This window comes from Neofelis nebulosa, chromosome 7 (genome assembly GCF_028018385.1).
Source record: "Neofelis nebulosa isolate mNeoNeb1 chromosome 7, mNeoNeb1.pri, whole genome shotgun sequence".
Classification (NCBI taxonomy): Eukaryota; Metazoa; Chordata; class Mammalia; order Carnivora; family Felidae; genus Neofelis; species Neofelis nebulosa.
Genome location: NC_080788.1, coordinates 103,695,622 through 103,712,483, shown reverse-complemented (window position 1 = coordinate 103,712,483; position 16,862 = coordinate 103,695,622). Strand labels below are relative to the sequence as shown.

At 42.0% G+C, this 16,862-nt stretch overlaps 1 protein-coding gene across 1 annotated transcript in view; it reads left to right on the top strand.

Annotated features, from left to right (window-relative positions):
• Positions 1-15,331, top strand: part of ATG14 (autophagy related 14) — a 40,600-nt gene extending 25,269 nt beyond the window's left edge. Inside the window, exons 6-10 of the mRNA XM_058739124.1 lie at positions 1,472-1,701; positions 3,369-3,486; positions 4,861-4,951; positions 5,029-5,114; positions 12,365-15,331. Coding sequence (XP_058595107.1) covers positions 1,472-1,701; positions 3,369-3,486; positions 4,861-4,951; positions 5,029-5,114; positions 12,365-12,671 — 832 coding nt within the window. The 3' untranslated portion in view covers positions 12,672-15,331. The remainder of the gene's footprint in view (positions 1-1,471; positions 1,702-3,368; positions 3,487-4,860; positions 4,952-5,028; positions 5,115-12,364) is intronic.
• The last annotated feature ends 1,531 nt before the right edge of the window (positions 15,332-16,862 follow it).

Sequence of the window (16,862 nt, the reverse complement as noted above, 5' to 3'; positions counted from 1 at the left end):
AAGAGAACAGAACCTAAACTTAGAGCAGTACGGAAGACTCTTCCCAGTCTGCCAGTTTCCCACCTACTTTTCCAGCACCATCTCCTGGCACTTCCCTCGTGAATCCTACACACAACCACACTGATCATCTCCGCTCCCCAGACACACCGTGTTCTTCCACCATGGTGCATCTGGGGCTGCTTGGATCTGTCATTCTGTTCTTCTCTTCAGGCCGGCCATTCTCAAAGTGTCGTCTGTGGACCTCTCAGGGCGTCCGTGCAATCAGAAGTATTTTTATAATAGTAACACTGTTCCTTTTTCACTGTGTTGACATTTGCACTAGTGGCTTGGAAGCCATCATGGGTAAAAACTCTGGTGCCTTAACAGATGTCTAGGCAGGGATAACCAGCTGTGTTCCTAGTCGTTGTATTCCACCATGTACTCGCAAGTTTTGAAAAAGTGTTTCCCATCAAGAATGTTCTTGATGAAGCAGTAGAAATTATTATTTTTATGAATTTTATTAAGTCTTGACCCTTGTGTACTCATCTTTTTAATAAACCACATGATGACATGGGAAGTATGCAGAAGCTCTTTTGCTCCTTATTGAAGTGCCACGATTGGCTTAAGAAAAAGCACTTGAGTGAGTTGCAAGTGGAACTAGTTGGTTTTTTCACGGGACCCTATTCTCACTTGACAGAACATATGCAAGATCTGGGTGTTCAAGAGATTTCCAGAAGTCCTGACCAGCAGCGCTGTGCTGTGCTGTGTGTTTCAGCCCATCAGCGGACAGTGTCACTCTTCACTAGTTTTCTTGTTTGGAAAAGTACAGACTTTTTTTTTCCCCCCCCTTAAAAATAGACTATGATAGGGGCATCTAGGTGGCTCAGTCGGTTGAGCGTCCGACTTCGGCTCAGGTCATGATCTCACGGTCTGTGGGTTCGAGCCCCGCATCGGGCTCTGTGCGGGAGCTCAGAGCCTGGAGCCTGCTTCACATTTCTGTGTCTCCCACTCTCTTTGCACCTGCCTCATTTGTACTCTATCCCTCTCAAAAAATAAATATTAAAAAATTTAAAAAAAAAACACAAAAAATACTGTGTTAACTTGTAATAGGCTTATTATTTCCAAATGAATTAATAATTTAAATTCTTTTCTGATTTCTAATACAAGTAAATATCCGTAGATTTAACCCACGTACACAAAAGCTCTTTGGGGTCCTCAAAAAATTTTAAGCATGCGAAGGGGTCTTGAGACCAAATCGTTTGAGGCCTTGATACTTGAGGCCCTAGCTTTGGGTGGCATCTTTGCCACCCTGCTGGGGGCTTCTGTGCCACAGCTGCTTTGAGCTTCATCTCTGATAGAATGACTTACCTCTGTATGTCCCACTTCGCTTCCTTGTGTGTGCATCTTCCATCGTTCTGTGTACGAGGCAAGTATCTTGCATGCTCTTTAAAACCTAGTCCCTTGAAATCTGTATGCATGTTCTGATTTTTAGAGATCCTGCAGATGTGTCCTCAGAGAGTGACAGTGCCATGACCTCCAGCACTGTGAGCAAGCTTGCCGAAGCCCGGAGGACGACTTACCTCTCCGGGAGATGGGTCTGTGATGATCACAACGGGGACACCAGCATTAGCATTACAGGGCCTTGGATTAGCCTTCCCAACAACGGGGACTACTCTGCCTACTACAATTGGGTAGAAGAGAAGAAAACCACACAGGGGCCTGGTGAGAAACAAAGTAGTCTCTGAAAACTTTTATAAGTGTATGTATTTTTGTAATTGAGCTAGAATTGACCTAACAAGATGAACAGTTTTAAAGTGTAAAAAATTCAGGGACATTAGTACGTTCACAGTATTGTGCAGTTACCACCTCTGTTTAGTTCCAGAGCACTTTTATCACCCCAAACGGAAACTCCAGGGCATGAAACTGTCTCCCCCGCCCCCTCTCTTCCCAGCCCTTGGCAACCCCTACAGATGATCCTAACTTACAGTGGTTCACCTTAGGATTTTTTGACGTTATGGTGGTATAAAAGCCATACACATTCAGTAGAAACCACGCTTTGAATTTTGATCTTTTCCTGGACTAGCGAGATGTGGTACATACCCTCCCGTGATGCTGGGCACTGGTGGCCGTAGCTCCCAGGCAGCCACACAGTCATGAGGGTCAGCGGCTGGTAGACGCACTGATGACTGTTCGGTGTTTCCCTTTCTGTATGGTATTTATTACGTAGCATGAGATAGTCAACACTTTATTATGAACAGGCTTTGTGGTAGATGATTTTGCCGAGCTGTAGGCTAATGGAAGTGTTCTGGGCCTGTGTAAGGCAGGCCAGGCTAAGTTATGGGTGTATCAAGGCACAGCCCCATCATAAGTCAAGGAAGATCTGTAGTTTTGTTTTCTGTCTCTATAGATGTGTCTGTTTTGAATATTTCATAAAAATAGGCTCATATATGTGTGGCCTTTTGTGTCTCGATTTTTTTACATAGCATGATGTTTTCAAGGTTCATCCATATTGTAGCATGTATTAGCATTTCATTCTTTTTATAACTGAATAGTATTCTATTGTATGTAATGTGGATATACCACCTTTTATATCCAGTCAGTGGATGGATTGAAATATTTTTTAGATATTGCACCTTTTAGGGGACAATATTGCTCTATTTATATAAAAGACTTCACTAGTTAGTATATTTAGTGTGTTGTGAATCCCGTTTTTAGAGTTTCTTTGTAAAGAACTTGTTTTTAGCAGGCCTACATGGAGACAGAAATACCCTAATAGAAAAACCCTTAAAAACCCCTATAGGTTTCTTTGGTGGAAAGAAGATTGTTCATTTAGTCATTTAGCAAATGTATAGTGAGTATGTGCTTTCTGTCACGCACAGTGCTGGGTGCTGGTGACACAAAGGCGATGTCACCAAGACGGGTGTAGCCCTTTGCCTTTCTGTGGGTAGAAGGACAGGAAGCAAGCACTGATCAAAGGCATCTTACTGAGTGTGTCCTGGACAGATCCAGCACCATTTGTGGGGTGGGGCTACACAGGAAGGGACTGCTTTTCCATAGGGCAGTCAGGGGAGGCCACTCCGAGAAGGTGACACTTAAGTTGAGCATTAACTGACTGCTTTGATAAATAATACCTCCTCAGGTCCAAGTAGTTCAGACTTTAATTTCATTTATGTTGTGCCTGCTTAGGCCCATATGCTCAGGTTACATTCTACTCAGCACAAAACCATAAATGATGAAACATTAATGTCTGGCCATGAACCTTTTGTAAGTAAGGATCAAAACATAACCATCAACAGCATAATGATTAAATTACAAATCATGAAACCTAGGTTCATTGGTATTTTTTGTTGAAATTAAAGTTGTTTGTGTATGATTGTTTTTCTACTCAGACATGGAGCACAGTAACCCCGCTTACACGATCAGCGCTGCGTTGTGCTATGCGACTCAGCTGGTCAACATTTTGTCTCATATACTTGACATAAATCTTCCCAAAAAGCTGTGCAACAGGCAAGTAATTAAAGGTGGCGACGTCATCCTTATCTTAGATCTCTTGTGTTCCTGTTGTCTTCTTATTCTAACTAAACCAAAAACAGGAATTTAAGTATTACTAACTGTGAAAAACTGAGGTTAATTTCAAAAGCCTAACGTGCAAGTTTGCTTCAGTATCTTATAATTGCACATGAACTCTTTAAAAAGACCACAGAGAATTCTCCCACTCAGAAAAATAATTGAAAGAAAACCCAGGATATCCAGAGGGTATGCTCATGTGGAAGAACTGGGTAAATTGTGACACTTAGGTATTTTTTTTTCAACTTTGTAAAAGAAAAAAATATGGTTTAAAATTAAAAAAACAAAAACAAAAAAGAGGTGCCTGGCTGGCCCAGTCGAAGGAGCATGTGATTCTTGATCTCAGGGTTGTAAGTTCGAGCCCCATGTTGTGTGTAGAGACAACTTAAAAATAAAATCTTAAAAAAAACAAATGTAATGGTTTACAATCTACTCAGTTCCTACTATGACCTTCCTACCCCTGTCCAGTTATCCTTACATTTCAAACCAATGTAAGTCTGTATTACCATCTCTCTCTCCTCTTTTAAACAAAAGGTATTATACTATACTAAGGTGTTTTGCACCTTGCTTTTTGAGTGTTTAATAAATATTTGAGCCTTGTTCTTGGTACTGAGCGGGTACAGTGGTGATGAAAACAGAATCCCTGCCCGAGTGGCACTTTATTCTAACAGAGGGATGAATGATAAATAAGGGGTGTGTCAGATGGTAATAAATACTGTGGAGCACATTCAAGCAGGGTGAAAGAGTGGGAATGGGGAGGTAGGGAAATGCTTGTGCGTGAGCGGGCAGGTGTGTGGTCACCTGTGACCCTGAGGGAGGAGGGGAGCAAGCCATGGGGGTCCCCGAGGAAGAGGCTGCGGGCAAAGAGAAAGCCCTGCGGAGAGTGAAGGTGGAGGTGCACATCTGGTGGGCCTCGGAGGGCCGTTGTGAGCCTTCGGCTGTCCTGCATGAAGTAGACAGCAGAGGCTTCTCCATGTAAATGTGCCAGGAACTTACCAGTCCCCTATTTATACTGCATGGAATAATCTTGTACATTTGTCATTTCATTACTGTTCAGAAATTTTTCAGAAGCAGAATTGCTTGGTTAGAGGGTGTATGCATTTGTAATTTTTATAGATGGCGGTGAAATTGCTCATGAGGGCAGTAGTTGATTTTTAGAAAGTTTCTGGTTAGTATAGCTTATAAAGAGGCAAAGGAAATCCAGTTTTGTACTGAACTGTGGGGTAAAATATACTCCTCAAAATAGATATTTTAACATAGAATTTCCTCAAAAAAAAAAAAAAAAACTTTATGAATTGTGTGTTTGTTTTCCAGTGAATTTTGTGGGGAAAATCTCAGCAGACAGAAATTTACTCGAGCAGTGAAGAAACTGAATGCAAATATTCTTTATCTCTGCTTTTCTCAGGTATGAAAATACACTGTGAGCTAATTTTTAATTTGATACATGGTTGAAAATATTAATCAATTTTTTGCTTTTTCTAGCATGTAAATTTAGATCAGTTACAACCACTGCATACTCTCAGGAATCTCATGTACCTGGTTAGTCCGAACTCTGAACACCTGGGCAGGTAAGAAGGGTGTTTGCTTTTTTCTAAGTGGTGGTGTGAATACTTCTAAGGAGAGTTGTATGTGTCGGCAGAGTACAGGGGCCTGTCCCCCACCCCCAGAGTCTCCAAAAAGGATAAAAATAATCCAGTCCCACACAAGAGGAAACCAGAGGCTAATCCTGTTTGCATCTTTATGGTCCTTAAAAAATCATTTCTCAGAAAATGAATATCCAACATTTTTAACACCTAAAACAAAAGGGAAGAACCCAACTGTTTCTGGAGCGGGGCCTCCTGGTGCTGTCCTTGGAGACCAAAAGCCCTGTCTTTGAATCCACGTCAGTTTCTTCCCAGCCCCGTGGAGGGGTCTATCCCATTTCCTGTGCATTTGCTTTCATGCCCGCTCGCTCCTCCCACCATTCTTCCCAATTTTCTTTTGATCTGGCCACCATTTGTTGGATGTAAAACTTGTTAGAAGTTTATGGAGTGAAGTAGTTTAAAATCTATTAGCTTAAAAACAGGTGTCAGTAACAAAAAACACCAACCAGGACTAGTCAGTGGGCTCTTTCTAGTCTCTCAGCCCATAAAAGCAGGACACAGATGAGGCTTTTCTTTGGTGTCATCCAAGCGGCCCTCTCTGAGAACTTCTTCCCTTGCTCTTGACGGTCTCCACATTTCTGCAGATCTGACTTGGTTAAGGTATTGGCACTTTTGAAAGAGAACAAAGAAAAACAGAAGGTGGGAAAGTTATTTTGGGGAGGCCCTTTCCCATGTTCATTTGCTTTGACACTGGAACCAAGGCTCAAGGGGTACCCGCTCCACTGGCCAGGATGTCTGGCTTCCTCCACGTTGCAGTAAACTTTTGTGGTGATCTGCCCTTAACCACTGGCTTGTGTATCTCCCCCCACCTAAAACAGTAACTTTCCTAAGACATAGAACTCTTTGGAAAAAGCTATGTACTCTCTCCAGGAAATAGCACACACACCAGAATTTTGTGCCGTTTTATAGGGGAGTTCATGCCCCTCACCTTACATTCCATTTATTGGTTCATGAGCCACACAAACCTGTTAGAAATCCTCTCCAGTTTTAATGGCTGATTTCTGTGGGTTTGCTTGCCATTCTCTCTACCTTATTTGTAAAGGGTTCAACATTAGGATATTGATCCTTTATAATAAGAACAAATATTTATTGAGCCAATATTTATTGACACTGGGCCAACTGCCTGACATGCCTTAAATCACAAGTGGGATTATTACTCCTATTTTACAGAGCGGGTGGAAACTGAAGCTTAGCACGGTCAAGTAATTCATGCCCATGGTCACAGAGGCATGAAAGTAGAGGAACCAGGGTCCCAGCACCCATCTGACTCCAGAAAGTAGTAGACACTCCTGCTTTTTAAGCAGTATATACTACTTCATCACATTAATGGATTAAAGAAGAAAAAACATGTGAGGTCAGCTTGATAGATGCCACAAAAGCAGTGAATAAAATTCAGTCCCTATTAATAGTTAAAACTACTTGCAAATTAAAAATAAATTATAAACAAATATCTATAGGTATCTACCATAAACCTACAGAAAAGGCTATGATGACATTTTACTTATATAGATGTTTGATAAAAGAATTCCTCTCTAGTCGGGAATAAACAAGGATGCCTGTTATCACTGCTATGTTAACGTTGCTCTGGGGGCCTAGGTGAGGCAAAACATTTTTACAGAGAAGTAAGCTATGTTTATATTGGAAAGAAACTAAATTGACATTATTGTAGAGGATATGATTACTGAACTGGACACTTAGGAGAACTAAAACTATTAGAAATGATACTTCAGAATGGTGACCGGATTCAAGGCCACCATACAAAGAGCAGCTGCTTTCTTATACGCCAGCAACTAGTCAGAGGATACAAGGAAAAAATGAAAAACAAGATTCCTTTTATTGTAGCAACAAAAACTATGTATAGGAATAACCTTTACAAAATATATGCAAACCTATATGAAGGGAATATGAAACTTAAAATTATGCAACACACATTTCTTGAATGTTTGCCAGGCACTGTATGAGGTGTGGGACTGAATGAAAGAATGCCTGAGGCAGTGAAGACCTTTAGGATTGTCTAGAAATAGGAAGGCTGAGTATTATAAAAATGCTACTTCTCCCCAAAAGGAAACCTGATCAGAATTTCAACAGATATTTACTGGAACTTTGACAGGCTAATTCTGAAGTTGAACTAGAAGCACAGTCTGCAAGGAAATTGTGAAAAAGAATAGTAAAGGATGAGCTTGGCCCCTTTTAACGCAGCATATAAAGGTAATGAAAACAAGGTGCTGTTAGCATGCAAGTAGGTGGAGCAGTGAGACGAGAATAGAGTCCGGAAGCAAACCCTGTATATGCAGACAATAGGTGATGGGGTAGCGTGCTGCGTCAGATGATAATAGCTCAATAATGGTGAGCTTAGTTGGGTATTCATACAGGGAGAAAGTCGAATTCATACCACATTCCACCCAGATGAAACAAAGACCTTGTTTTATTTTAAAAAAACAAAAACAAAAAACCTAGAAAATAACTAGGAGAAAAGACAGTGTTTTATAATCACAGGGTGGGGAGGGAATTCCCACACAAGCCGAAAGGCCAAAAACCATGAAGGAAGGAAAAGAGTTACATATTTTACTATGTCAAACCTCTAAATGCCTCTGGTAGAATACCAGATACCATACACAAAGCTAAAAAGACAAGCAACAGATACCCTTTGGAATCTATATAGCAGACAAGGGATTCAAATCTAGACTACTTGAAGAAATCTTTCCAAAAAACCCCTTCAAATCTGTAAAAGAAAGGCAAACCTAATAAAAAGTAGACAATGGATTGATATAGGCAATTCACACACAAAAAATGCAACTGGTCCATATTCAAATGAAAAAAATCTTCAGCCTCAACTGAGAATAAAGAAGTGTAATTCAAAACAGCTCTCCAGTTGTCACCCATCAGTTTGGAAAAATGGAAAGGACTGATGCTACTCAGTATTGGTGGTGGTTCAGAAAAACAGGCACTCTTCTACTTGGGGCAGATTTCTTTGGAGGGTCTAAAGCTTTCTGTGGACTCACCCTTGAGTCAGTGCTCCAGTTAGCACCAGGGGGCTCTGTCTGACGGAAGTCTGTGTACACAGCCAGGCTCATGACATTCGAGTCTGTGGTCTTTGAGCCAGGAGGAACTAGAGCTTCAAAAGTCCTCTTTCACACCTGCCTCAGCCACAATCAAGGCTTTGGAGAGATTGTTACTGGAACTTGGGTGGGATTTTCTGTTTCCATTGAGATCAACTGAACTGAGGATCCCATCCGGAATCCAACATAAACTTTTTTTTTTTTTTTGAAATACAAACTTGCAAATATATTCAAAATTGCAAAAAATAATAGTAGTACAAAGACATATACCCTTTACCCAGACTCACCTTTGTTACTGTTCTACCCTGCTTGCTTTATCATTTGTGCGATCTCTCTAAAAATACACACACTTTTTTTTCCCCCCTGAACGCTATGAGGATAGGTTATGTATACCTCATGGCTCTTGACTCCTAAATACTTCTTCATATATCTCCTAAAAATAGGGATATTTTCCTGCTTGACCATAGTACAGTTACCAACATTAGAAAATTTCACATTGAGGGGCGCCTGGGTGGCGCAGTCGGTTAAGCGTCCGACTTCAGCCAGGTCACGATCTCGCGGTCCGTGAGTTCGAGCCCCGCGTCAGGCTCTGGGCTGATGGCTCGGAGCCTGGAGCCTGTTTCCGATTCTGTGTCTCCCTCTCTCTCTGCCCCTCCCCCGTTCATGCTCTGTCTCTCTCTGTCCCAAAAATAAATAAAAATACTATTAAAAAAAATACTATTAAAAAAAAAAATACTAAAAAAAAAAAAAAAGAAAATTTCACATTGATACAATATTTTAATCTACCGCCCATCTGCCCATTTTGTCTGTGGACTGGATTAATGTCCTTTATTGTACTGTTCCCTCTAGTACAGGATCCAGTCTAGAGTCTGGTGTTGGACTTAGTTGCTGTGTTTCTTTAACCTTCTTTAAATCTGGAACATGCTCGTAGCCTACTTTGTCTTTTACAACATTAACATTTTTCCCTTTGTTTTAATAGAACTTTGATTCTGAATTTGATGTTTTCCTGTATTGAGACTCTAGGAATTCTGTGCATTCTAGGCTGGAACACTGCCTGGGCAGGAGTGTTCCCTGGACACTCTGGAGGCCACAGTGGCCTCCTGTCCCCTCATTGGTTATGTTAATTTGATCACCCACTCAGGATGCTTTTTACCTTCTTCACTGCAGAATTCCTGTATTTGTCTTTTCTTGCAGCTGAGAAGTAGTCCGTGGAGAGGTAGACCATGCAGTTACCCTGCTCATTAGAATTTTCCCCAGGATTTAATATCTATTGATTTTTCTTATCTCATTCAATCTTTATCATGATGGCGCTTACCTTAACACACCATTATCATCAGGTAATATTTTTGAAATAAGATAGTTTGCAAAAGAGACTTTAAAAAAAACCAAAAAGATCATTTTGTTGCCTTAATTGATAAGAATAATTCCCTGCAGCATCATGAAAAAATTAGTAATCTTTATTCTCCAAAGACATTAAGCATAAGAGACTTAATTCTTTTGCTAGTTAATTTTGTGTAACGTGTGTGGCTCAGGGTATGCTGGGCAACAAAAATTGTTCCAACTGGCCGCTTTGGGAATCATTGACTGCTTTATGTTTCAGTTGAAGTACTTAAATGAGCACCCATCCATGCCAAGTAGACTCTGCCCTGTGAGATTCCAAGCAGAGAAGTACCCAAGTGGTTTCCAGGGGAGCTCTGCCTGGAAGAAGTATCACCCCGCCCCCCTCCCCCCCCCACACACACACCTCCCCTTGTATCACTTCTGCCTGTCCCCTGGGAAAACCTTTTAGGAGGGGGGTCTGGGGACCGTGGCAGTCTCCCACCAATTGGATAAGGTGGCATCAAAGAGGAACAGAAAGAGGCTGTGCCTCTGAGCTAGCAGAAAGGAAGGCTTGACATGGCGCCCGGTGCTGAGGCCCCTGGATAACAGAGCTCAACAAGACAATGAGAGAGCCCTGTGTTTAGGAAAGGGGGTAACCCAGCTAAGATACTTAAGTTGTGAACAGTTTTAGTAGGCAGCCACCATGAGAAGAGAGAGGCGGCTCTCTGGCAAGCTGAGGCCGGTGGGACTGACTAGAAGGCAGACGCTGGCGAGGAGGAGGCAGTAGTGAAGTAAGGACCTGAGCTGGAGGGACATGGTAAGGATTGTAAGGGGACTTATTTGGTGATATGAGGGAGGAGGCCCGCCTGGCTTGTTTTGAGACTGGTCAACTGGCTCAGATACCTGAGATGAACCTGAGAGGTTAGCCCTTGGATGGAGAGCTCTAGCAGGCGGTGAGGCTAGGAGGAGAGGTATCAAAAAAACAAAAAAAAAGAAAACGAAAGGTAAGGAGACTCTTTTAAGGAAACAGGAAAGGGATACTCTGCTAAGATGCTGGTTTCAGTAGTTGTTGATTTGAGAATCAAGCTGCAGGGGGAGGTAGAAGGGTTGTGAGGAGAGTCTCCCAGTTCCTGCTGCCTTCACCCCTTGCAAAATTACCCTTCTCCTGGTAAACTTGGGAGCCCCTGGTCTGAGGGGCTTTTTGAAATGTAAATTGCTCTCAGGAGACCAAAGGGAAACCCTGTGGTGCATCTTTCAACTTAGTATTTGTATAAAGCCCTAAAAACAGTGCCTGGAACAGAAATGTTAGCTGTTACTCTTGCTGTGTTTCAGCTGGGAAGCAGGGTTGTCTTGGAGGAGCAAAGGCTACCTGACCCTGGAGCAAGTGATTTGGAAGGTGCGGGTGTAGTGAGGTGCACTGGAGGCCAGCGCTGCGCTTTTTCACAAAGGCTGTAAAGAATTTTGGGCCATAGGCCAAAATGGCAGGCCATACTCTAGGGTATTTCTCATTTCTGTTATTTTTGCTAGCCCCTGTCATTTTCCCCAACGTAAATATCACTGAAACTGGTAAATGAACTGAGGCCTGTGTCCTTATCTTGGGGGTGGAGAGAGAGGCCGTTGGAGAGACTTGGCCCCACCCCATGGATGGCCCGCAGGGAAGAGAAGTGGGTGGGTGACTGTACCCCCCCCACCCACCCAGCCAAACAAGGAAATGGCTCTTCTGAGGCAGGAGCTGACCGGCACTTGAAAGGGGCAGGGGGAAAGCAGCAGCAGAGCTGGGTGGGGTTTGCTGACACAGTTCCACCGTGGTGCTGAGGAGCTGTCAGAGGGCGAGGCCTGAGAAAGGTTACTAGATTTGGAGATGACGACGTCATTAGGGACCTCTGGGGAATAGTTTTAATAGTTTTCTCCTAAAATATAGTGCAGAAGTAGGCAGTATTCCAGATGAATACAATCTAAATAGTTATATCTCATTCTGCTATAAATGTGTCCCTTGAAAATTATGGGATATCTTAAAATGTGTGCAGGAGCCTGCTGATGACACCCATCCAAGGGAGCATTGCTAACATGCATACAGCCGTACCATTTAGTTCTTTTGAGTCATAGGAACACAGTAATTGGAGGCTTCCATAAGGCAGAGAACATCTGTACGGTTTTTTCCTTTACGTTTATTTCTTGTTCCACCAACTAATATACCAGAGTACATATCAAGTGACTGTTTTTGTCAGAATTGTCTCATTAAAATGCATAGATGATACAGTAGTGTAAAACAGGGAATTGTACTTTGGACCAGCATGGTTAGTCTCAGTGGTTCGGTTTTTCCCATCCAGGATCTTCACAAATCAAGTAGGTAGAGTTGAGGAAAAGTGTGGTATTGTGGTTTTGTTCATTACTTGGATGGCAGTTATTTAGGTAAAGAAAAACTCAATTATAGACCAACAGCGAGCACAGTGCAGACTTGGGAAACAGGTGGAGTGGTGGTTCCAGACCTCCTATCCTGTCAGGCCTTATGTCATGTGTTGTCACAATGCTGGTTGTCTCTTTTTTTTTTTTTTTTTTTTTTTTTTTTTTTGACGTTTAGTTTTGAGACAGAGCGCCAGTGGGAGAGGGGCAGAGAGGGAGAGAATCCCAAGCAGGCTCCATGGTCCATGCAGACCCCGACTTGGGGCTTGATCCCACAAACTGTGAGATCATGACCCGGGCCGAAATCCAGAGTTTGGACACATACCGGCCAAGCCACCCAGGCGCCCCAACAATGCTGGTTGTCTTAAAGACTCCTTCACTGTGTGTGCACAGGTCGGGACCCTTTGAAGTGCGAGCGGACCTCGAGGAGTCCATGGAGTTTGTGGACCCCGGCGTTGCCGGGGAGTCAGATGAGAGTGGCGACGAGCGCGTCAGTGATGAGGAAACCGACCTGGGCACAGACTGGGAGAACTTGCCGAGTCCCCGGTTTTGCGATATCCCTTCCCAGCCTGTGGAAGGCTCCCAGAGCCAGAGCAGCCAGGTGTCCCCGCCCATCGCGAGCAGCAGTGCCGGTGGAATGATCTCCTCCGCCGCAGCCTCGGTGACCTCCTGGTTTAAGGCTTACACTGGACACCGCTAATGCACCCGGACCAAAACATGCCAGGTTTGCATCAAGATAGTTGTTCTTCCACTATGTTCTAGTTAAACTTTATGTATTCAGTTAAAATAGTGCCTGGAACAGAAAGAGGTTAAACCATTGTGTTTTTGGTAAAGCAGGGAGACAAGCATTTCTGTTTATCAGATGGCCGATGGGAGTGACCCACATGCTTATAGTAGAACAGCAGGGTCAGAGGTCCTTCTGCCCAGACCAGTGTTGGTGGAAGAAAGACCAGTGTGTGTGTTCTGTTGAAGCAGAAAATTCACTTGGGCTCCCTTCAGTCACAGGCCACAGGACCCATGGATGCAGGTTGACACATTGGTCCTTGTGATGCAGAGACTGTTCCTGAACACTTCACATTTTAGAGGCAGAATCACAAGGAAGTGATTCTTGATGATCAGGACTTGCAAGATACAAACTGTTTCATATGCGTTTGTTCTTATGCCATCATTTTTTTGTACAGAGAACCAGCAGGCAATTTGAAATACTTGATTTCTTTAGGATTTGGTCATGTTTGGTTTTTAGGTCAAGGATTTTGGTTTGGAAGGGGGGGTGGTGTTTTGGGGGAGGGGAGGGGTAGTTTGAAAATTATCTCATTCATGCTGCTGCTGTCGTAGCTTGTCAGACATTCCTGTTTTTGTTTATCCCCACACACCAAAGAAATGAAGGTCTTTTTTATTTTTGGACCTATATCCACGAACAGAAGAATTCCCTGCTGCAGTGATGGCCTGGAGATTTAAAAACTATTTTCTTACATTCTGAAGGGAATTAAGTTCATTCTCAGATTATTGAATTCCTACCATCTACACTATGTGCATTTTGAAACTGAACTTTTCTTCTGAGTGAAAAATAAGTTCTTAAGGTTGTTCCCTTATGTAAGTGAAATGCCTGCCTGGGCACAGGTTAAAAGCCACTTAATTAAATGGCCTCTGGTCATTCTTCTGGTGTCCCAATTTCTTTCTAAGGGATTCAGTAGGTGGCAGGTTTTCCAAGAGAAAACCATCCTGCTTGTTTTCTTAGAGGTCTTTGTTGCTCTAGGGACACTGTCTTCACTCAGAAATGCAGAGCAAATCGTTATAGCTGATACTATTCTCTATCGTGGGGAAGGCTCTGACAGAATTTTTCCTCACCAGGAGATCATTTTCAGCTAATGTGTCTGTCTTGTCATTCTCTTAGTGACAATCTTATAAGAAAACTGTAGAGGCATTATGTACAAATATGTAAGTAGTTTTTTATTTTTAATAATTGCAAAAAAAAAATCCTATGTAACAACTACAAAAAGAAATCCTATGAAAAATTCCTAACAGGCATTATTACCATATCTTGTTAGTGTGATTAGCATGACAGTACCTCAGATAAATCATTCAGAGATTTGCCCTAGCTTCTTTTCTTCTTGTAATTATCATAGTTGATACTTTGCCTCCGAATCCGAGGTGCTATATAGCTTTTGCTGTTGGTATATTTAGTGTTTGGTAGAGTTGCAGAAGAAGGGTGTTTATTTCTATCCAGGAGTCACAGGTTCCCAGACTCTCTGGATTTTCCACTTAGGAAACGTGTGGGTTCTCAATAGCAGGTGTCTGTTTTAAGTGCTCAGCTTCATGATTGCTGAGCTGGCATTGTACCACGCAGGTCTGAAATTCACAGAGAACGGGTACGGCAGACTTGAACAAATACCAAATGAACTTAAAATCCCATGAAATGAGGGTTGTCTAGGCATTTCAGACCCTCAAAAAGAAGAGCTTAGTCTCCAGTTTTGGAAAACACATTTGGGGCTTGGGGATAGAGACAGGACTGCAGCTAAAAGATGCACAGTCATGGTTTTGCTCAAGCCTCTTACGAAACTATGAATGGGAGATTGAGCTAAAGAATAGAATCCAGAGGTCAGAACTCATATCTAGAGTAATTCAACAGAACTTACAAGAATATGGGAAATTAGGGATTGGTAGGGTATATTTTGTTGTTTATATCAACTAGAGGCACTTTATTTAGGGTTAAATGATCAAACCCTTTAGTGGTTTCGAACACCAACATACTGGCTTACACTGCTGAGATATTTTGGTTTTCATTATTTTGCACTGGATCCACCCTGTAAATATTCTTAAATATACATTTCAACCACTGTTTTTTCCTACTCTCTTTGCTGCTCATTAAAATCTTTCATGTAGGTGCCAGAACCATATGTAAACAGCTTTTTAAAAATTGAAGCTGGTATTTTTTTTTTTTTTAAACAAAAGCCATAGAACTTGGTCATGTTTTCCACATAAAATGATTTGTCAAAACAAGGTAATACTAATAAAAACCTACAGGCACCAAATAGGCTGCTTAAAACGGTCTGTTACTTTTTTTTTTTGTAATGGAATATAACTAAGAGAAGTTTTGCACATCTTTAAGTTAAGGGGAAAAACAGTATGTCAACATTGGGTGTTGTTAGACAGGATTCATTTAAGGATTCGTGTTTCGATAATTTGGTAAAGAGCATTCAGGAGCATGCTGTTTTTAAAAGAACTACAGTGTCTGAGAATCTCCTTGTGGTGTCATGTTGCAGGAATTTCCCATTACTCTGTGACTTCCAAACCAGTTTGAGTCATAACAAATGTTTTCTAAACTTTTATTGTATTATTGCAATAAATCTTTTAACAGTACTTTGCTAATATGTATGTCTTTTTCAAGCTCTGATTGCTCGTTTCTATTGATACATCAAGGGTAGCAAGAATGAAATTTAACTGAAATACTTCATACAAATTATAGGGTAATCTTTTTAGAATTTTTTGCTAGGTAATGACAAAGGCCTGGTGATCTTAAAAATTAGAGCTTATGGTGGTATTAACAGTAACCGTCTATCTTTAATAAGCTGGGAAAAACTAGTTGCTTACCAGTTACATACTTTCTGGAAAGATGCATCTATGATGCACATGCCCTGCGGTGACTTGGTGTATGTAGCACAGCAGCAGCTCCGTGGGAAGGAATGCACAGGGGCCTACAGGGTGCCCATATGGAACCTGCCCAGACTTTCTTCAGGACAGGAGAGAAAGAGAAATGTCAGAGGTTAGAGGCGATCTGTTGAGTTGAGAGAAAATGCAGATAGTTTTGAAGAATCACTCTTCCCCTTTTCCCCCACCCCCTTTCAGGTTAGATCCTGGAGAAGAGTGATTACTGGGGAACTGCTGCGTGGTTCGTCCTATTGTTTCACCTGCAGAAAGCTACCAGGTAGCAGGAGGAAAATGGGCAAGGAGACAGAAGGGTCCCAAACAGGGCACGCACTTCAGTGCCAGTGCCCTTCCTCCTCCTAGTAACACTTCCAAACACGCTCCTCCTATCTAGTGTATACTGCTCGGAGGTGCCCAGCCCCAGAGCTCCATCATGACTGATGTGGGAATCAGGGCAAAGCAGATAGGAAGCACTAAGGATAACTTTATCCTTAGTAGTTGGGTGGTCATTAAAAGTTACATCAACAAGATGTACCAGGAATTTGAAACTGGGCTTTGGGCAGGTCACCTGAACTTCAGCTATGAGATGCTCAATGAGAGAAAGCCACCACCGGCATCCCATTCCAAGGATCTGGTGAGAAAATGCCCTGAAAAAGAAATACAACAAATAATCCTAAAATTTATATGGAACCACAAAAGACCTTGAATAGCGAAAGCAGTCTTGAGAAAGAACAAAGCTGGAGGTGTCACAAACCCAGGTTTCAAGATATACTACGATGCTGTAGTAGTCACATATGGAACTGGCACAAAAACAGACACATAGATCCATGAAACCAGAGTAGAGAGCCCAGAAATAGACCCATATTTATATGGTCAGTTAAGCTACATACTATAACGGAGGCAAAAATACACGATGGAGAAAAGACAGTCTCTTAAATGGTGGTGGGAAAACTGGAACACTTTCTTATACCATATACCAAAAAAACTAAGAATGGATTAAAGACCTACATGTAAGACTTGAAAGCATAAAACTCCTAAAAGAAAACATGCTGTAATCTCTTGGACTTCAGCTTTAGCAACATATTTATGGGTATGTGTCCTCAGCCAAATATGAACTCTTGGGACTACCCCAAAATAAAGCTTTTGCACAGCAAAGGAAACCATTAACAAACATACAGGCAAGCTACTGAATTCAAGAGGATATTTGCAAATGAAGTATCCAGTAAGGGTTACTATCCAAAATATA